Source organism: Equus quagga, chromosome 7 (genome assembly GCF_021613505.1).
Source record: "Equus quagga isolate Etosha38 chromosome 7, UCLA_HA_Equagga_1.0, whole genome shotgun sequence".
NCBI classification, from domain to species: domain Eukaryota; kingdom Metazoa; phylum Chordata; class Mammalia; order Perissodactyla; family Equidae; genus Equus; species Equus quagga.
In genome coordinates, this window is record NC_060273.1 from 113,818,659 (window position 1) to 113,840,398 (window position 21,740).

General features: G+C 41.6%; 1 protein-coding gene across 16 annotated transcripts in view; it reads right to left on the reverse strand.

Moving 5' to 3' along the window:
- CAST (calpastatin) overlaps positions 1-21,740 on the reverse strand; it is a 117,370-nt gene that overhangs the window by 51,849 nt on the left and 43,781 nt on the right. The window contains exon 1 of one of the 16 annotated variants that reach the window (XM_046666434.1): positions 18,511-18,637. The exons of 12 other annotated variants lie outside the window; for them this stretch is intronic. Coding sequence is in view for 2 of the 4 variants with exons in the window: in XM_046666432.1 (XP_046522388.1) it covers positions 18,320-18,331 (12 nt within the window). In the remaining 2 variants the exon portion in view is untranslated. Of the gene's footprint in view, positions 1-18,319; positions 18,453-18,510; positions 18,638-21,740 lie in introns of those variants that run through there. 3 more of the 16 variants (XM_046666433.1, XM_046666432.1, XM_046666431.1) reach the window with 3 other exon arrangements.

Sequence of the window (21,740 nt, forward strand, 5' to 3'; positions counted from 1 at the left end):
AAATACAATCATATGAACTTAACTATTCCTGAGCATCCTTAGGTACCAATTGGGCACCCCCTCACCCCAAAACACAAACACACACACACACACACATATAGAGACCCGGTCACTGTAGCATAGGCCTGAAGTGGTCTCTCTCACATTCTCTTTGGGATAAAGAACTGGAAGATGTACCAAGGTAGATTTCTCCCATAAAATTAATGGATTGATTGTACATGAGTGTTCATTTCTCCTTGTGAATACTTTTTAAAATTGGGATTAACCTACACATATGTATATAATTCTTTCTACAACTAGAATTGGTTGTACAAATTTCCATTCAAACTCAAGAAGTCCCACTTTGCTACATCCCACTCCTGTGATTTCCCTCAACCATATAAAACCACCGAAGACCAAACACTCTACATCAAAGTGCTTTGTAAGCTGCAAATCTTCAGGTGAACATTATTTTCTAAACATCTGGATTTATTAAAACATTCCTGAAATCACATAGCCTTGGGGTTTCCAATCTAGCTTACTACTTTATTAAGCAATAGCTGGATGTGATCCTCAAATTCTAGAAGGAAGACTTTCAAAGGCCCACCAAGAACAGTAAAATCTACATGGAATAGCTATTAACAAGCTGGGGCAGGTTATCACGGGAATTTAGCTGAAGGCCTTGGCCCCATCGGTCCTCAGCACAGATCCCTCCATGAGAGTTTTATCCCATCACTAAGGCACTAAAAATTCTGAAACTGAAATTGGAAAGCTATTTCATGGGGACTGGAAATAAGAGAAATAATTCCACCCCACTGCGAACCCATTCAACTCTGGCTAATTGCAGTTTGTTCAATTTTCATTCTATTTGTAAGACAAGGAACTTTTAAAATGTATCTGTAGTGAGGGACTGAATACATTTTCATTTTAAATCTTCTGTACTGTTTGAACTTCTAACCATGGGTGTGAATAACTGGTAATTAAAAAAAATGACGAGTTAATCCATAAATCTTTGAACTGAAAAAACTTAGAGATAAACCTTTAATAACAGGTTTTAAAAAGATGAGGACAACAGTATCTCACAGGGGTTAGTGGCCTGTCAAAGTTGACCACAGTTCAGTGGCTCCACAAGTACTTATCTAGAACAGAGTTTGTGCCAGGTACATTAGGTGACAGGAACACAGTGGTGAAACGGATAGACACGTCCCTGCCCTTTCAAAAGTTATAGCCTCGTCAGAGATCACCTTAATAGAATAATCACTTGAATGATTACTTGTGGTAAATGCCGTAAAGGTGAATCACAGGGTTCCCTCAGAGCACAGACTAGGCAACCAGAGCTGGTTCGGGGACAGTCAGGATAGTTAATGTGGTGATTAAAGGATAAGGGGGCATCACCCAGATAAAAGGCTGTGTGTGCCGGGGCTGGAACCTAGACCATCTGATTTCTAAAACAGTGACTCTGCTACAGGACCTACCCTCGGCTAGTCCTGTTAACCTCAAGGAGCAGCCAATCTTCAAGCACAACCATCAGTCAGCATACATACCAAAATATCTCTATGGGGTCAGTGCTGGTAAATCAGCCATAGCAATACCTTCCCTCCCAAGTGACCCTTACAAATCTCTTAACATCCAGAGCATTATTAGTCATTTATAAACTCAAATTAAGGCATAAATCAGAGTAACAAGGAGCAGAGAAAATGTACCTAATGTAATCATTCTCCACCCACCGATTCAACTGCTATTTAGCAAGCAATGAGCCGGGGGCTGAGGATACACAATGAATCAGACACCATCAGAGCCTTGAAAGAGTTCAGAATCCAGTGAGATAAAACAGACATCAAGCAGGTTTACGTTACAACTTAACTGCTCTAACAGAGGCAGGAAGAGAACCCCACATGACAAAACAAACGTTTGAGCTCTAAGTCAGTTTCAGGCCCATCCCAAATAACCTTGTCGTATTGTCAAGTTGCATTAAAAATAAACCAATACTGGGGCTGGCCCCGTGGCCGAGTGGTTAAGTTCGCGCACTCTGCTGCAGGCAGCCCAGTGTTTCGTTGGTTCAAATCCTGGGCGCGGACATGGCACTGCTCATCAAACCACGCTGAGGCAGCGTCCCACATGCCACAACTAGAAGGACCCACAACTAAAATATACAACTAGGTACAGGGGGGCTTTTGGGAGAAAAAGGAAAAAATAAAATCTAAAAAAAATAAATAAACCAATACTGACAGAAAGAGAGTAACTGCAGCCTAGAAAAAATTAATATTTAATCCTGTACTTAACCAATATGGCATCTTATTTTCTGGCATTATTCAACAAAATCTCTTTAAATTTGTTTACTTGCTACAGTAAGAATTTTGGAAGTTTACTGCATTAAACAATTAGAGACAAGAGGGGAAGATGGTATGCTTTTAAGACCCTTGGAAAATGGAAACTGCTTTCCTTTTTCACATATATTTTGCCAAGGTCTCCCAGACTCCAGCCTTTTAGCTTGCTTACCCATTCTGACCAGATTAATCTTCTTCTGAGATAAAACTCTCAGGCATATTTCCCTTTAAAGTAGAAACAGCAGTGACTCCTGCTGCCCACTGCATCACACACAAATCCTTTCTCTTGCCTTTAAAGGCTCCAATCCCACCCCATCTCCCAATGCAGATCAGCTGCTCCAGGCAGCCAGCCCATCTGAGCACACTTCACTCACCTCTCCCTTTATATTTTTTTCGCACAAGTGCCACTGGTTGGGACGCTTCTCTTCTCCAAATATCCAAAACCTACACGCCCTTCCTTTCAGGCATATCTCACTAGCTCCCAGCCCTGGCTGTCCACTTCCATCAGTCCTCACTGGGCATCTTCTTTTCCAATCCCAGCTCAGTTACTCATAGCACCATATATAGTCAGGTAACCACATCACTGCATCATGAACTGTCTCCTCCACCAGATAGGGTCCCTTTAAAATAGCTGTCTGGTGGGGACACTAACCTGCTGACCCCCACTCTTACCCATGGCAGGTCTCTATCCAGGGCTTTTCCTTGATTCTGTAAGGTGTCTAGTGAGGCTGCAGGAGAAGAGGAGCAGGACCTAGGACCAATCTCAACCATCCTGTGATGGTAGATGTGAGTGGGAGGGTTGTGAGCTCACCCACAGGTCCTGGTGAATGGACCAGTTAGGGAGAGCAAGGGCTCCCTTAGAAGGGCCAGGTCCTAGAGGGCTTCCTCATCCTTCCACTGCCACTAAATCTGGCTGAAAAATCATTCCCTCAGCTCCTTACTTCTCTATCACTATAGAGTCCCTCCATGCGCTTGGGTTCCCAGAAGACTTTCAGCTTCTTTTCCAGCACTTGCAGCTGGTTTATGGGAATCCTCCCTTCCTCCCCTCCAGTCATTCAGCCTCACCTTGATCTCTCCCCCTGTCCTGAGCTGGCTTGGGTTCAGAAAGTGCACACAGAGAGTGAGTCGTCAGAACTGTTTCGCCTCACCCCAGACTTTGCTTCCTTTCCCCACACCTTGCTGGCAGCATTCCCACATCCTCCCACCTGCAGCCACCCTTCACACACCCAATCTGCCCTTGTTTGTTGCGGGCTACTAAGAACGCTGGGTACATGTACATACTCTCTTTTTCCACCTGATCAGCAGCTTCATTTGGAATCAATGACCATCCTCTCCTGCATGGCCCCTGTGACACAAGGAGCCCAAGTTCTCGCCCCAGCTCTCTGACCTGTTTCCTTCTGGAAGCCTCTTGCACTTGCTCCATTCTTCTTTGTGATCTTTAAAATTCAGTCACAAGCCCTTTGCCTTCTTTCCTATATTATTGCTCCCTGAGAAAATTGATCTCTCCCTATGACTTTAACTGTCATTTAATATGTAAGCAATTCTCCATGCCTGGAATTAGCAGCTCTACTTTATCGCCAGACTACATTATTTTACCTTAAAGTGAGGCAGCTGAGAAAGACAGATCTAGTTTCAAATCCCTGCTCCAGCACCTATCCACATTAATTAACCTCCTGGAGCCTCCATTCCCTCATCTGTAAAATAAGAGTAATATCACCTGCTTCGGGAGTTGCTCTAAGAGCCAAATGACAGCATGTAGGGAACTCATCTGGCCTTGAATCACCTGGATTCAGGTGCAGTGCTGGCTCTAGTCCTCATCACCATTCCACCCTTTTTACTTCTATTGCCACCCACACTCCTGGTCTAATCAAATATCTCTCACACCTGGATTACATTAAGCTGCTTCTAATAGTTTCCATGCCTTGTCCTCTCCCATCTCCATCCCTACCCCGATCTCTACCTCTCAATCCTTTGTCTATGGCTGTGTAATTTATCTGAAATAAATGTGTACCATGTTCCCTCTGATAAAATACCAAACTCTCAATGGTCTCCCACTGTCCCTGGAGAAGGTCCAATGTCTTCAGCCTGAACTTTACACTCTCCGCTATTTGGCTAACCTACTTATTCCACTACCTCTCTTTAATGTCCCATGTGTCTCTCCTCCAGCCAGGATGGTGTCCTTCCTGTCTCATAAGCACCTCATCAGGCAGCATAACTCAATGGTTAAGAGTGTGAGATGGGGCTCTGGACTCAAGACTGTCTGGTGAAATTCCAGCCGACACTGAATTCACGTGCAATCTTAACCTCTCTGTGCCACTGTCTCCTCATCTGTAAAATGGGAACAGTAACACTTCTTACCTCCTTAGGGTTGTTTTAAGAATAAGTGAGTTAATGTACATGAAACAACTATAACATTGCTTGGCAAGTGGTAAGTGCCGGGCAAATGCTAGTTAGTGTCATCACCACCATCCCCATCATGTTCCCTCCAACCTCTGAGCCTGTCATCTTGCCATTCCCATGCCTAGGAAGCCTTTTTCCTGCTCAGGCCCCACCTTTTCCTTCCCTTGAAGATTTAGCTCAAGATACAAAACCTGTACCTGCTTTAGCTCGTATTATCTTCTCAACTCTTATATGTGCTGGTACCTCTCACGTGAACACTTAACCATATATGCTGTGCTGGAGGGTTACTGAGCTCTTTCCTAAGTGCATGTCATGTCTTACCAACGGAGCTATAAATGGATCGAGAGGCAGTGGCCATTTCTGCTCCCCACAGTGCCTACCACAGTGCTGGGTATACAGCAGCAGACAGGAGCCTAAAAATCACTGTTGATTCAAATCTCTGTTTCCACTTCCTAATCATCAATTAAAGTTTCATTTCAAAAAAGAATGAAGTATAGTTTTAATACCTCGGTTTTCTATTAAAAGCTAGAAGAACATAATTAATAAATTAGAAGATAAGTTTCAGTCTGACAGCTTCTTAGTGACCATGAGTCCACAGGTGAATTGATTAAACCTGCTAAGCATCTACCTTCCCCCAAAGGGAACACGATACACCCCACAGGGTATTGTGGGAGCCAAATTAGATGCCAAACATTAGGGCAATTTGGGCAAAACACAAAATATATGTTAAAAATTTTCTAAATTAAGAAAACCTGGACAAATCAATAACTGATTTTTAACTTTTAAAATTAGCTCTCATAGATGCAAAGAGAAAAACAATTTGTTTCTGAACCATAGATTCTTATTTAATAACAATCTCAAATGAGGAAAGAAAGGAAATCATGGATTTTTTTTTTTAGTTCTCTCCTCACAGGATCTATAAGACAGACCTGAACTTGAACTCCCTGAGGGCAGGGACCAGGCAGTCTCAGCTGCTGCATGTCCTCAGAGCCTGGCACACAGTAGCTGCTTAACAAGCATTTGTTAAAGAAATGTATGGATTTGTGCATGAATAAACACAAGAGCATTATCTGATGGCTCAAAAGCAACATTATGTGAGTTTTATTCAATCATCAGAAATTTTGTTCAAAGCACAAGTCAGAAAACTGGTTAGGATAGCATAATTTAAACGCCTAGTTTAATGTTATTTACATCCTTATTGTCATCAACCCAGGAGTGGTACAACTTAAAAAACACATATTCACAAAAAATCTCCACGTTGCTCCTGTAAGACACCTGGAAGAAACAATAGGCAGCTGAAGAGGGGCTTTCTAAGGAGAGTGTTGGCATTCTTCACAATCCCCATCTATGGTGAGCACAGGTTTACTTTCTGTAATGATGGATTATTCACTTCAGGAAACGAATATTCAAATATTCCAGTTTGGGTTTGTCTCTTGTTGGCCATGCTGTCACACCATGACACACATTCTTGCAATGCCTTTAATTATTTAGCATAATAATGGTGCTTTTAAAGAGACCTGCAATATACTCACCTAGCAAAGAAGAGTGTTTAATCATACCAAAAAATAAAATAAACAATGGATCATCTATGAATGAAGTCAGTCATCTCTCAGGGAGAACACGGGCTTTGTGCCTGCAGATCTACACAGGGCACCAACTTACACCTCAGCACGCATGTAACGTGAGATAAGGTCGATTGTGACAGGATTGAAGGACAATGAAGTACAATGATGTTACAAGAGATCAGAAGAGGGAGGCTATTTCTGAGATGTGAGTTTTCGGAGATGGTGAGGAAAGGCTTCACAGAGAAGATGGGAACTATTTATTTAGTATTTATCATGATGTGATCAACAGGGAGGTAGGGACAATAGAATTTTCCGTGTGCCAGGAACCGTGACAGTTGCTTTATGTATCTGATTTCAATCTATCTCTACAAAATCCTAGGTGGTAATCGCCACTACCTGTATTTTATAAACGAGAAAACTGAGGCTCAGAGAAGTTAGGGAACTCATCTAAGATCTCACAGTTAAAAAGCGGTGGAGCTTGGATTTGAACAGATATGACAATAATGCCCAAGAGCTTTTTGCCATAAGTTGACTCCCCTTTCAAAAATTAAAAGAAAATATTTAGATTTTCCAAAAAATGGAGATGGAGGCTAAGACAGCGTAGCCATTCCAGGTGAGAGAAATGGCTTGAGCAAGAGTTAGAGGTGGGAAAGTACCAGAGATAACTCAGTCCAGAGTGCAACTGGCTAGATGAAGTAGAACACTGCAGAATGAGGCAACCTGAATATTATCTGGGGGAAAATGGAAGACGGTTCTATCTCGGGTGAGTATGCTGCACATTCATGAAATATATTAAAACAGACACACAGACTTAAGATAAAAATAGGATGCCTAAGCTCTTCTTGCTCTGGGGAGTGAAGAGCACATGAAGCTTTGGCCTCTGATGCAACATGTGGGCAGACCTCAAAACAAACATCCACATGTTGCCTGGCAACCAGGATAAAAGCCACAGCTGATCTGTGATCTAAACTAAAGCCAGAGAGACTGGAGAGCGGTTGGCCACACCCTGTGTGATTAAGAGCTCTGACACCAGACCACCCCGAGGGCTTAGAAAAAATCCACAAAAGGCATGAAGTTGAACTTCCAGTACGAGACAACCGCCTTATTTTCATTGCCTTGCAAACTCCAGTTTTCCAGTGGTTTTTTTTTTCTGGGATGATAATTATTTTGTGGGCAAGGAGAAGAACAAGACACAGAGCCTAGATGAATCCTCAAAGAGTAGAAAAGCAGCTTTTTTTCTGAGACTGTGTTCATGCCTGTAGGGAACGTGGTTGCTTTTCTTGATACATGAAATAATTCCAACTATGTCTGACTTTGCCCAAGATAAAGCAAAGTAGAGAAGATAGACTCGAAAAAGACAGGCTACTTTCCTCTTCGTGTCCCTCCCCTAGAGAAGGTTTGTGCTGCTAGGATTTACTTAAGCCAGTGAGTCAAGCAATTTCAGCATAAAAGAAGCTATATAATGAACAACAGGGAAGACAGCTCTTGACAAGCTGAGTGACCTTGAGTCTTAACCTCCTGGAAATACAGTTTCCTCATCTGTAAACTGTCATGCTTGAGAATGCAATCGTTCTACAACTCTAATACTACAAGCTATGATTATGTGAAGCTTATTAAACCCAATCACAGATGTCCAAATGGGAAACATAGGAGTTTAGCCTTTGGAGTCCCAAACACCTGGAGTTTCCTTCTAGCTGCTCAACTTCAGGCAAGCTGCTTAAACTTTGCAAACTTAAGATTTTTATTTGTCAAATGGGTATAAAAATGTACCCACCTCATAAAATGGTAGTGAGGATTAAATGAGGGTGTGTCTATAAAGTGCTTGGCTCAATGCGTGGCCGTGTAAATCAGTAAACAGCAGTGATTTTTATTATGTTATGAATCCCAACAGCCTCAAAAGTCTTGCTCAGTCTCAGAATGGTAGAGCAGTTCTGTGGTGACTACTGCTTTGAGGAGTTATACACTAATGTTGTTTAGCTTTCTTAAAGAAAAAAAGGGGAACATTATGGCTTTTTTTTTGCTGAGGAAGATCAGCCCTGAGCTAACATCTGTGCCAATCTTCCTCCACTTTATATGTGGGTCACTGCCACAACATGGCTGACGAGTGGTGTAGGTGTACAACTGGGATTCAGACCTGCGAACCCGGGCTGCCAAAGCAGAGCATGGTAAACTTAACCACTACGCCATGGGGCCAGCCCCTACATTATGGCATTTTCTTTAGGTTCAAATACTCGGCTTGTTTCGGTCCAGGTTTCAGTCAAAATAGGAGCAGGAATCTTGGAAGCAAGAGCACAGATTTGTACAAATCCTAAAAGATTACGAGCTCATTTAAAGCATAAATGGTTACTGATGACATGATTATTGCATAAGCACTAAAAAATTCTGAGCTGTGCTGAACAATTGTCTCAGTGCATTCGAATTCATAAGAAGGCCAAAATGATGGGAATTATAAGAAGGTTCCCTGTCCAAGTTCATTTTCAAGTAATCAAAGTGAAGGTGTGAAGAGAACAATCTGACTCCAAAAGCAAAGGCAATGAAAGCAAAAAAACAGCTGGGGCTACATTAAACTAAAAAGCTTCTGCACAGCAAAGGAAATCATCAACAGAATGGAAAAGCAACCTACCGAATGAGAGAAAATATTTGCAAATAATACATCTGATAAGGGGTTAATATCCAAAATATACAAAGAACTCATGCAACTCAATAGCAAAAAAGAGAAGTTGATTACAAAATAAGTAGAGCATCTGAATAGATATCTTCCCAAAGGAGACATACAGATGGCCAACAGCTACATGTAAAGATGCTCAGCATCACTGGTCATCAGGGAAACGCAAACCAAAACCACAAAGAGATAACATCTCACACCTGCTAGAGTAACTACTATCTAAAAGGCAAAAAATAACAAGTGTTGGTGAGGATGTGGAGAGGAGAGAACCTTGGGCACTATTGGTGGGAATGTAAGTTGGTGCAGCCACTATGGAAAACAGTACGGAGGCTCCTCAAAAAATTAAAAATAGAACTACCAAATGATCCAGAATTCCACTTCTGGGTATTCATCTGAAGGAACGAAAACACCAACTCAAAAAGGTATCTGCACACCCATGTTCATTACAGTGTTATTTACAATAGCCACGATATGGAAGCAGCCTAAGTGTCCATCAGCGGGTGAATGGATAAAGAAGATGTGGTATATATACACAATGGAATACTGTCAGTCCTAAAAAAGAATGAAATCTTGCTGTCTGTGACAAGATGGATTGAACTTGAGGGCATTATGCTAAGTGGAATAAGTCACACAGAGAACAACAAATATTGTATGATCTCACTTACGTGGGGAATCTCAAAAAAAAAAACAAGCTTATAGATCAGAGAACAGACTGGTGATTGCCAGAGGCAGGGGTTGAGGGATGGGCAAATCGGTGAAGGGGTCAAAAGGTACAAACTGCCAGTTAGAAAATAAGTATGTCCTGGCAATATAACGTATGGCGTGGTGACTACAGTTAATAATACTGCATTGTATATTTGAAAGTTGCTAACAGAGTAGATCTTAAAAGTCCTTATCACACAAAAAAATTTCTAACTATGTATGGGGACCAATGTTAATTACACTTATTGTGGTGATCATTTTGCCATATATACAAATATTGAATCATTATGCTGTACACCTGAAACTAATAAAAAGTTTTATTATACCTCAGTAAAAAGAAAAAAAGAAAATGTGGAGTGAAATAAATGTCATTCCAAAAGCCACATAAGAAAAACAAATTCACAAATGTATACCAACAGCAAGTTTAATCTTTGCAGATATGAAATAGGTAGTGTTGTGTAATGGTTAGGAGAATGGCTCTGGAGCCAGACCCCCTTGAGTTTGAATTCTAGCTCTGCTACCAGTTGTGTGACCTTGATCAAATTCCTTAACTGCTCTGTGCCTTAGTTTCCTCATCTGTAAAATGGGAATAATAACAGTACCTTCTGTACATTTCATCCCACTTTCCCCCAGGATGAAAATTCAGTGGAATAGAAGAATAGATTTCAAAGTAGGCTTCATTTGAAATTGATATAAAAATATGATCCTTGCTGCTTATTCAATCTATAAAAGTTCTTTATTCCCTACAAGATAAGGAAATTTTTAGTTATATACTATTTAATCCTGCTATTTAAAAATGTCACCATTTCAAAGATGGCTTATTCACCCCTTCTTTATTGCCTATTAAAACCTCTAAAGAAACTTTGTCAATGAAACTATTATTTGCTAATTCCAATCAGGTATAATACTCTCTTTCACACAAGTAGGAAACTTCATCCATCACAGAGAATTTCAACAGTATTAAGATTTCAAGCATAACAATAGAGAACACAATATTGAATTCTAGTGCTTTTTTGAATTTAGATACAAATTCCTCTCTCAGTTATTTAAACTACCTAGATATAAACTACTGAATGGCCGATTTCATAAGAGCAGTCTACTAAAAAGAACTTTAGAAACAAAGAGAATCTTGCTATCTGTGTGACCCAGAGTAAGTTATTTAACCTCTCTGGGCCTTCATCATCTCATTTCTAAAATTGTCCTAACATCCTCTTACCTAGTTGGAAAATATACAACTCTTAGGAGGATTATATGAAATCCCATGTAACTCACTTAGCATAGTAGTTGTTCAATAAATTAATAAATGGCTGGTTTCTTTTTCTTCTTTCCATTTATTTTCAAATTTCTAGATCCTAGAGAGCTTCTCCAACTACACACATGCTGCTGACCTAACCCCTCTTCCAGAGCATTCCAGAATTATTTTTGGATTATCAGCACTAGCTAGAATGTCCTTTGTTAAGCTTTTTTTGTTTCCTATTGGTTGTCTTTCCATTTTGAATAGTAACCAAATCTTCAGTTCATTGGTCCATGGAAGAATGTGGCGAAGTTATAGATACACAAAGAAGATGCGGTTTACCACTGGTTCAACTGAAAATCAGCTGGCATATTTTGCCAAGATTTTACGCAAATATGTACATCAGTGTTCATCACATTCGATCTTTGGAAACATGTAAAGAGGTATAAAAATAGGATTGTCAGAGAAGGAAACAATTCCAATTTGCTAGGCTAGGAATCCTGTCTTACCACAAGAACATCAATTGAGAATAATTTAGCACCTATTACTGCAATCATCGAAAGATTCTTGATACCAAGGGAAGGCTCAAACTCAATAGTCAAAGATGTTAACCTTTCCTTTTGGATCTCTGAATATTCAGCAAGAGGTTACATTGTTTCTTAGTGATGTGCATCCTTTATGGCTACAATCCAAACAATTAATTGATTGATTTAAAACTCAAGGTTAGAGTAAGATATCACATGGACGATAATTTAGTTTTATAATATTGCTAGGGAAAAAATGATCATGAATTCTAATCATTGCAACTGTATGCAAAATATGCAGGAATCCATAACTATTTAAACATTTTATACCAAGATAATGATTACTGGCAATGAAAGTTATGTCAAGCCATTGAGCAATGTGACTGGCCAAGCATTAACACCTTAGCTCGGTAGTTTTTAGTCCAGGAAGAGAATCACTCATAGGCAGTGTGTAGGGAGGGAGGGCGGGCCATGGACACTTCAACTTACAAAGGGGAAAGGGCAGGAGGAAGAGGGAGAAAGACTGTAGCCGAAAAAGCTGTAAGCCCCTCAGATGGCTCTGAAACTTCCTGACATTGAGAACTGCTACTGTGGGAGTTTTAAACAAGACAGGGCTTTACAGTGGGTCAGTGAAAGGACCATTGTTTTCTACCACCTATTGTTATCCACTGGCACTTTTCTTCCGGGGACAAACTAAGTCTCTTCACACTTTTATTTGGTCAAAATAAAGGGACCAGGTCACATAAGATATAAGGATAGATTCACAAAATTACTTTTCCAAAGTATTTTCCAGCCAGCTTTCTGGTGCCAATATTGCCAGCCCAGGTTACTGAAGAGCCTAGATGTTGCCTAAAAAGACAGTCCTGCGGTACCTCAAGGATATTCGTTCTCTCCAGGCTTACGGCCCTAAAACTCAGGGACACTTGACGCTTATGATCATGCCTATAACATCTTTCTTACACTATAAGGCAGTAGGATGCTGTAGACATCACCAAGCCCAATATTGCTGTCATTTTATAGGCAGATATTCTGGACCATTAGAGAAGCTCCTAGTGGTACATATATCCAGTATATGGCTCAGCTGCAAGAACATTTGAAACAAAACAGGATGCAATTTTCAAATGATTAATTGAATTCTCAGAAAATAATATTTGTCCATCTCTGTATACCTAAGGTCTAAAACTCAAATGAACACACGTGTTGGGGGATGGTAGAGTCAGGCCAGTATGAAGAGGGAGTAGTGGGTTTTGTGACAAAGTAGAGCATGCATTCCCCATCTAAAGGCTTTCAAACATTTTTAATACATTGCACATTCCCAGAAAAATCAGTCTGAGTTCTGATGGAAAAAGACTCTTCTAATCCAGACACATAGAAATATTGAACAAAATTTAATATAAAAAATAAATAAATAAATACAGAGATAAATAAAGAGATGGTGAATATGAAAGAGAAGTTAAGAATCCTGGAAGATAAATTCTGGCTACCAATTTCAATTCCTTGCTGTAGACCAAGGCCTCTGATCCTGATACACCTCTGTAAATTAAATATTATGAAAAGAGAGGTGTCTAAAAGCATGTGAGGCACTGTTTCAGACATATATTAGCATGAGAATATTTATATTCCAGGGTACTGATGACTAGCCATAGTAATGGAGTTATATAAAAGGGTTTTATTTGCCATGTTGGATATAAGACAATTTCCTATTTTCATGATAAAGAAAAAGTAGGAAAAGCACATGTAACTGAAAAATGTACAAATAATTCAATTCTCTGCTACTTTTTCTGGTTGTCCTCTTAGAATAGGTAATAAAGAAACAATAGCAGGAGACTAAACCCCTGGTTTCTCCATAGGAACAATGTTCTCTCTTTCCTCCCCTAACGACCATCCTGAGCAACTCTGGAGGCGCCAAAGCCTGGTTCACGTCTTTATACTTAAGTCACTTGCGCAGGGGACCTCAACCCACTACAGAGTTCAGAGAGTTTACAGAGTCCAGAGCCGGCCTAAGCTGGCCTCAATCTCTTACGGCAACTTTGAGTGAAATGGGATTGGTCCAGGTCTTTGCTTAGGCTCCAAAACTGGGCCATGAACATCAATCAATTCAGTTCACGGGGGACCTTCAGTATAATTCAGAAGTCTGAGCCTCTGTGGATGGATGGCTAGAATTCTCAGCAAGGTTGTGCTGCACTGCTAAGGCCAGCAGACTACTTACAGACAGGCTCTGTATGGTCAACTCATTTCTTAGAGCAGTGGTTATCAAACTTTAATAGGTGCAAGGATTTATCTAGAGAGTTTATTAAGCCATAGATTCCTCAGAGATTCTGATTGGGCAGGTCTGAGGTGGGGCTTGGGAAATCTCCATCGTTAAACAAATATCCCAGGTGAATTTAATGCAGATGCTCTCCAGACCAGACATCATGAGACGCTGTCTTAGAGAATTCCAAGGGGGTGCAGCACATCGCCAGGACAAGGCCTGGGAGAGCCCTAGGGCTATGGATTAGTCTGGAATTACCCTACCGGCCTGCACTCTCTGTTTGAGGATCAACACTTTCTCTTTTCTAAGGAGACCCCACCTGTTAAAGCACAACTCTGCAATTAAGGAGGGCTTGTTTAGATTACAGTTACATTCTTCATTCCTCAGGAGTCCATCAGCAAGACTCACTGGGAAACGGGTTAATGTTGCCTTCACTGCTCACCAACATCTTATCCATTATGATCAGTATGTGCCAGGGGCTATAGAACTAGGGAAAATTATGTGTGTTGGCAATATTTAAAAAAAAAAGTTTTCCATAGTTAACTTGATTAATCACAAAAAGCAGGCCCAAATCTTCTTTCTAGCATATAAGAAATCTTCCCCAAATAAAACTCAATGTTAATTGATTTTTTTAAGCGTTGCAAAGGGATCTATAAGAAAAGAAACAAACACCACCAATAAAACAGACAGAGCGGCACCCTTGTCACTAAGCTGTGCCAATATTTCTGTGAGAGGAAACCCTGAAAACGGTCAAAGGTGAGTAAACCCGGATCCTTGTCTTGTTAAGGATATGTATCCCCAGGTAGTGGCTGCCAAATATGAAATAAGAAAACAGATTAAGATAAATGTGTCCTTAGAGATAAATACGTCTGGAACTCAGGGGCAGGTTATCTTGACTGCCGATGACCTTGTCTATGCTCTCCTGCACGTTGGGTTTGGAGGTGAAGAAAGAAACAGGAAGATGAACAGCAGGAATTTGTCACCTTCATAGCTCGCCTGGGGACTGACAACACAGACCCAAGTCAGCGGTGGGGTCTCCAGTTAAACCGTGTAGAGCCCAGGACAAAAAGGAAATCTTGAGTATATCTGATACTTGATGGAGATTCAGTCTGTCTACAGGGAACAGTCAAGAATATCTCACTGGAGAACCCTAGAATTAATGAGAACTCTCAATTCCACCTAACGGCACATGTAAAAGTGTGCATGGGGAGACTGCAGTGTCTTGACTCGTAGTTAGGGGCAAGCAGGGAAGGAAGAGATTAAGAAAATATGAACGAGGAGAGCCAATGTTTGGGAAGCTGGATGTGTATCTGACTTCTAAGGGCTCTGCCTCTGATCGACAATACTCCACTTGAGTAACATCCCCGTCCTCGGAGTCTGTGTCCATCTTGGCAATTGGTATTTTCTGCTTTAGACTGGCCTCTCGGTTGTAGATCTCCTTTAAGGGATTTATGTTCCCTATGTTTATTCCAAAAAAACAGGCCCCAAGCTTAACCTCAGTCCCCTTCCCTCAGCCTTCCACTGTGCCTGACAGCACCTGGATAGCAATGCTATTTAACACTTTTCCCACTGCTTTTGTATTTGTTATATGGACCATCCTCCACTTCTGTATCCCTAGCACCACGTTTGGCCAATTGTAGACCCTTCTCCAGTCCCTACACCCCACCCCCCCAACAGAAGAAGAAAAAGTGTTCCTTATTAATATTTTTTGATTATCCACTCTTTAGCCAAAAGACAGATATTAAGTTTCAAAACTCTACTTGTAAATCCCAGAGAATAAAAATGAATACTATTTTACCTTCTCTACCTACCCAGGATAAATCTCTACACTAATGCATATTATACTAATAGCATCTTAGGGCTTGTTCACAAGAAGATAAACCTAATCTTTTTCAATTCAGGAAATATTTATTGAGCAATTACTATGCAGAAGTTACCCCAGTAGATGCTATGGAGGTACAAAGACGTGGATCCTGTCTTCAAGGGTCTCACAGCACAGTAAAAAGCTGGCATTCTAAGAACAAAAGTAACTGTAGCTAAACGAGACCATGTACCCAAATGAGACTTTTGTGTGTGATAACTTTTCATGTCCTGAATGAGAAGGAGCACTGAAGCTCATCTTTTGGAAAGCATTTTAGGGAGAGCTATTAAATACGTGCTGAGAAACTCAGCGTGGTGGTTAAGAGACCAGGTTCTTACATTCTTAACCTGTAAAATGCGCATAATAAAATGCCAGCAAATCTCATTGCTACATTATCACACATCATGTAAAACACTCAGCATGTGCCTAGAACATAGTAATTTTCAGTAAATGTTGCTATAACAATACTCTGTTCTAATATAGATTACGCTGATCTCTTCTTCTACTAGAACCTGTACGAGTCATTCTCTAATCATTTATTGCCTGGAGTGGACAGCTGAGCGCAAGGCTAACAACATCATCTTACTGGCAGCAGGATCAGGCACAGCCTCCACCCAAATCTCCAGTGTCCAAATATAGTCACTTGCGGCATAACGACATTTCAGTCAACGACGGACCGAATACCACAGCGGCCCCATAAGATCAGTACCATAACAGCCTAGGTGCGTGGTGGGCTCTTCCATCTAGGTTTGTGTAAGTACTCTATGATGTTCTCACAACGATTAAGTCATCTCATGAGACATTTCTCAGAGCGCATCCCCATAGTTCAGTGACGCATGACTATATGGACTTGCTCAGAAGTCAGCATGTCTTAAGAGATGTTGTAAAGTGTCCTTTAAAATTGGAAATAATGGGACTGAGTAACTATTTTGATGGCTTTCCATAAAAATAGTGTAGCTCAATTGTTCTTAACTAGGGGAGGTAGCACCCAACTAAAGGGTATTTTAAAATGTGTGAAAGTGCTTTTGGTCATGCTCTGGCATTCACTGGGAGCAAGACAGTCCTGCCCAATTAAGAATTGTCACCCCAAATGCCAATAGTATCCTGTTGAGAAATATTGAGTAGCTGACATTTTTAAGTTAAAAGCTATTCATAGAGAAAAAATAAAATGCAATTGTTTGTGAAGACTCAATGTACTTTCCCAGTATGCAGATTATTAATTCAATATATCAGAAAAACTATAGGATAAACTACGTTCCTCTTATGAGGTCAGACACTGGTGCTGAAACATGTATTCCAGATTCATATAGTCTCCAAAATGAGGGCACTGTAAGGTACAATGAGAGAGAAGACAAAGCTATATATGTACACAGGAGAACATGGGTTGTGGATTTTTTATTTAAACAGGACTGACCAATTAGTTCACATTTCAGGAAAAGTAATAGTTCCACCTAAGAAGTAGTGATGCCTTCATGATAAATTGTTATTATAAACAATGAACAGGAAGATAAATACTTAGCCGATTTTAAGAAGTTAGTTCAAATTAATGCCTCACGTTTTCATAATGGCTTTCTTTTCTTTTCGGTTTCATTCTTTCAAACTGTTATTTTATGTGATACCTTGGAAGTTTTCATTGTGGGAATTATACTTGACCAATTCACACAACAATCAAGGAACTGAACTCATCACTCATACTATATAATCAACTCCTCTCCTGCATTGGGAATCTCCTCTCAAAGCATGAGAACTGAAGCACTGTCAACATTTATGCTTGAATGTGCTGCTTCATGAGCACTGTCATGCAGTGGGTAAAGCCCACTTGTTTATAATAGACTCCAAGAGTCCTTACTGCTTGCACACGGATTCCCATGCCACCCTCATTGCTACTGGCTGCCTATCGCTCCTCCATCAGTCAGCAGATGTGGCCTTTCCTAGGTCGGCATGATTTTGCTAAATGTCACTATTTTGTTTTAATCCTATACGGCCTTCTAGAACCCAGGCAGCACTCCCTCCCTACCACATTCCTAGCAACAAATATCCTTTTAGATACTGAAAAATCAGTGTACAAAAGTTGAATTCAGTGCCCACAAACAAAATGTCAGGAAGAGGGACTCTATAGTTATTTACTAGAAAATAAACTTTCCTCTTAACAGTAGATGCCACTCCTTACTGACTTCCCTGCAATGCAGAGGTTTCCTCTCTAGAAAACATCTCACAGCAAGAACAATCCAGCTGCTGAGTAAGCACTCCTCTGATACATAGGTAGGTTCCTAGAGAACTAGTCAGAGGCCCCAAGGTCCTGCCACTTCAGGAAGCTTCCTAAACTCTCTGCCTTATTTTCTCCAGCTGTAAAATGGGAATAAAGAACTTGCCTCTTGCTCATTTATAACTGAGGAACGCTGGAACCATAACAGTACAGAAGAGATTGTTAAATCTCTATGAAAACACTTTGCATTCTGGAAAGATATATACAAAGTACCCTTCAGCGATATTATCTGACCACAGTCTCAGGTTGAGTTCAAGGAAACAGAAGAGGAACAAGTTACAACATTTGCCACACCACACCCAGCGTGTACAAGGTACATGGAAAGGTTATACAGAGTGAGCTCATTCTCTAAAACGGAGGTCGGCATAGTGGTGGGGGCAGAGCTGGGGGAGAAGAAGAGGTTTACCCCTAGACATAGAAATGCCAAACCACAAATCCCTGGTTTTGTAACCCTGCTGTATCCGGTCACCAGACACATTTCCAGCTGAAGTCTCAGCAACAGTGTCACCGACAGGGAGGAGGGGTCGACAAGTAACACAACTTAACTTAGAACCCATTTGGAAAGAAATGTATCCTCAGGGTCAAGAGACTAGCAAGGGCGCACGTCCAAGCTGGGGAGCCAGCAGCAGGGTCCGAGCCTCGGAGGCGCAGGGCCCGGCGCGAAGGCGGCGCCTCGGGTCGCCCTCCTGGGAAGCGGATGCAGCCTTGGAGGCAAGCGGCCGAGATCGGTACTCACTGCGTCCGGCTCCCGGCCCAGGGACTTCGGCTGGGTTTTCAGGATGTTTGCATTCCTGCTTGGGCTCGGCCCCCGCGGTTTCAGTTTTGAGCCCCAGCCGGGAGAGCGCACGGGGCGGGGAGGGGCGGGGAGGGGCGGGGCGGTCCGGGGACGGCGACGCGGCGGCTCCCGCCCTCCTCCCGGGCGCCGCCCCGGGCTCCGGGCGCTCCTGCGGAGGGCGGTGCTCGCTGCGCCGCGCGGTCACGGGGCTGGCGTCCGGAAGGCCCGCTCGCTTCGTCACGCAGCCGGCGGTGCGGCCACGGGTGTGTGCGCTCTGCTAGCTGACGGCAGAGGTCTCCGGCTCCTAGGCTGTCACCCTGGGGCTCTTCCAAAATAAGGGAGCGACGGTGGTGCTCTTGCAAACACACGCCTTCAAATATCTTTTTAAACTATAAAGCAAATTAATAATGACCACCACTAGGGATTCGAAAATACACTTCAAATTGTGTAATGGGTTTTTTTTTAAAGAGCAGTTTAGGAGAGTCAGAATTCTACTGAATTATTATACATTATATATTATTATAACTAAAAAAATCAAAATAAATAAGAATGAATTTTAAGCCATTGAATAAAATAAGAATTCCTAAATCCACACTGCTATAAATAAATGAATGGATAAGTAAGTAAAAGGGGGAAAGAAAACGCTCTTATAGAAGAATGCCAACTAATATAGAATGAATGACGGGGTGAAGAGAAAAGAATTAGGAAATGGTAAAAGGAGAATGGAAAATCAGCTTTTTCCAATGCCATAAACTAATTACAATAGTCAGGATACCGAGCTTGGGATGTGAGTGGAGGAGGAAGCAGTGGTCGGTGGAGGAGCAGGGGGTGGTCTGTGATTGCCCAGCTGTGGCCTCAGGCCTAGCTGTGACAGCTGAGCAATGACTCAGTGGTACATCCAGCCAAGGCAGAGGTGACGGCCAGCTGGCATTAAAAAGGCAGAGAGCTCGTTTGCACAGTTTTGTACCCTGCATCCCACAGGGCAGTCAAAGCGAGTGGAGTCCCTCTGAATTCCCCTGCAAAGTGTTCCTCACAGCCACCTTATTTATTTTCATTTTTCGTTTACTTCTGTAAAATAAAGCTGGTGAAGTAAGACCCCTTCCAACTCATATATTTTATAATTCCCTGAGCAGACCTTGTCCTTATACTACTTTCTTCATAAAAATATAGCTTAAAAATTCCTTTTTTGCTTATCATTAGTATTTTCTTTCCTTTCTTTTTTTTTTTTAACTAAACCTCAGCTCATCTAGGTTTCACTGACAATCATTTCTCCTGTGACAAAAACAGCACAGGGTGACTTATTTGGGCCACACCCCAAGAGGGATGAGCCGTAGGCTCATAACCCATAGCCCCCAGTGTTAGGCAGCATTTCTCCCTCAATGAAGGAGAGTATTTCTGTGCTCCTGAAGAGTACAGATGAGTAATCACATGTTATGAGATAAATTTTCCAAAGATTCTTATCCCGCAGGGCAGGTAGAAAGGGGCTCCTTTCCTTAGAGATGAAGATGGACATCACTGCTCCCTGATATGCTGTGGCCATCTCAGTCACTGAGGCTCATCTTTTTTCCCAGGGTGGTCCCCAGGCATCTGCATCTGAAACGCCTGGGTGTACCTATTAACTATATAAAATCCTGGGCCTCACCCCAACCTGGTGAATCAGAATTTCTTGCCTTAGAATCTGAGAATCTGCATTTTTAACGAGATTCCTCAATCACTGTTTGGGTAACCTAAGGTACAAGAAGGCTAAGTGACCCAGATTCAGCACAATTCAGCATCCTTGCTGCTCGGAGTGTGGTTGCCAGACCAGCAGCAGCACCAAGTGGGAGCTTGTTAGAAAAGCAGAATCTCAGCCTCACCCCAGATTTCCTGAATCAGAATCTTCATTTTAATAAAATCCCCACTGATTCGATATGCACACTAAAATATGAGGCTGACTGCTCTGGATCTTGTTTCCCAAACTGGTTATTTGTACCCTATTGACATAACATTTTTAAATCTGCCATAACTATATTATATTTACTGAATATTTAAAAAAATAGATTTACTTGTAACCTTTAATCTAGCCTTGTCTTAAGCAAAATTATCCACTGAAATGCTTGTCAGTGACACCTAGATCATGAGTTTGAAGTTAACTTTTTTATAGCACATTAAAATATATGCAGAATTATTAAAATAAAAATGCTTGCTGCTTAACATACAGAGTCATCTCACATACCACAAACGTACAAGGGTACTGTGGGGCGAGGCTCACACTGAATGCAGGAACACTTTCCACAGGACACAAAGTGTTTATCCAGCCCCTCGCTTATTACAGATAAGAAAAATAAGCACCCGAGAGGACAGCTGTGTTGCCAAAGTTAACACAGCTATTTATGGCAGAACCAGAACCCAAATCATAAAAGTATGTCTCTGACCAGTGCTTTTTCCTTCTCAGATCTTCTCCCCCCTAGGCTGGGAGAAAAGTTGTTTGTAGCTTCTTCTGTTTAAAATTTTCCTTCAGTTCAATTAGATCATTTCTCCTATTTTCTTTTCTGAAGTGGCTGTCTGCCAGTTGGCAGCTGGCCACACATCTGAAAACCCTCACTACATACTGATAATTTCCCACCTAATCTATACATGCCTTCCCAAAGTAGAACGCAGACGACTCACACGCCAGATTCCCTTGGAGCCGGGGTGAAGCAGGACTTGTGTTGGCCAATCAGATGTGCCATACACAATAAGATTGGAAGTGAGCAGTGTGGAGGTCGCTGCCCACTGGGAAATCTGTGCTATGATAGGGGCTCTCACTTTTCAAAATGGGCAGTGGCAGAGTTTCTGGCATCCAGTCCTAAATGTGCTGCACACTGAGCTGTGGTGGCAGCAGGAGAAGCTCCCACCATGTGGCTGGGCACTGTTCCTGGCTGTAAAACTTTAGATTCCTTCTACTGGGGCCTTCTGGATCTCTCTATGAGCTACCTGCTATCCTTAAGAAATTCTTTTTTGGCTTGAACTAGTCAGAGTGGATTCCAGAGGAACTAATAACCTTAACCAACATATCTTCCTCATAGCTGTGGTCTTCTGCAGACATGTTCCTAATGCAAGTTCAACCTTGGTTCCCTCCCCTAAACGAGGAGGTCATTACAATAGAAGTTGTCTGAGAACTCTTCCAGCAATAAAATTGCATGACTGATTATGGATCACAACTATTTTCA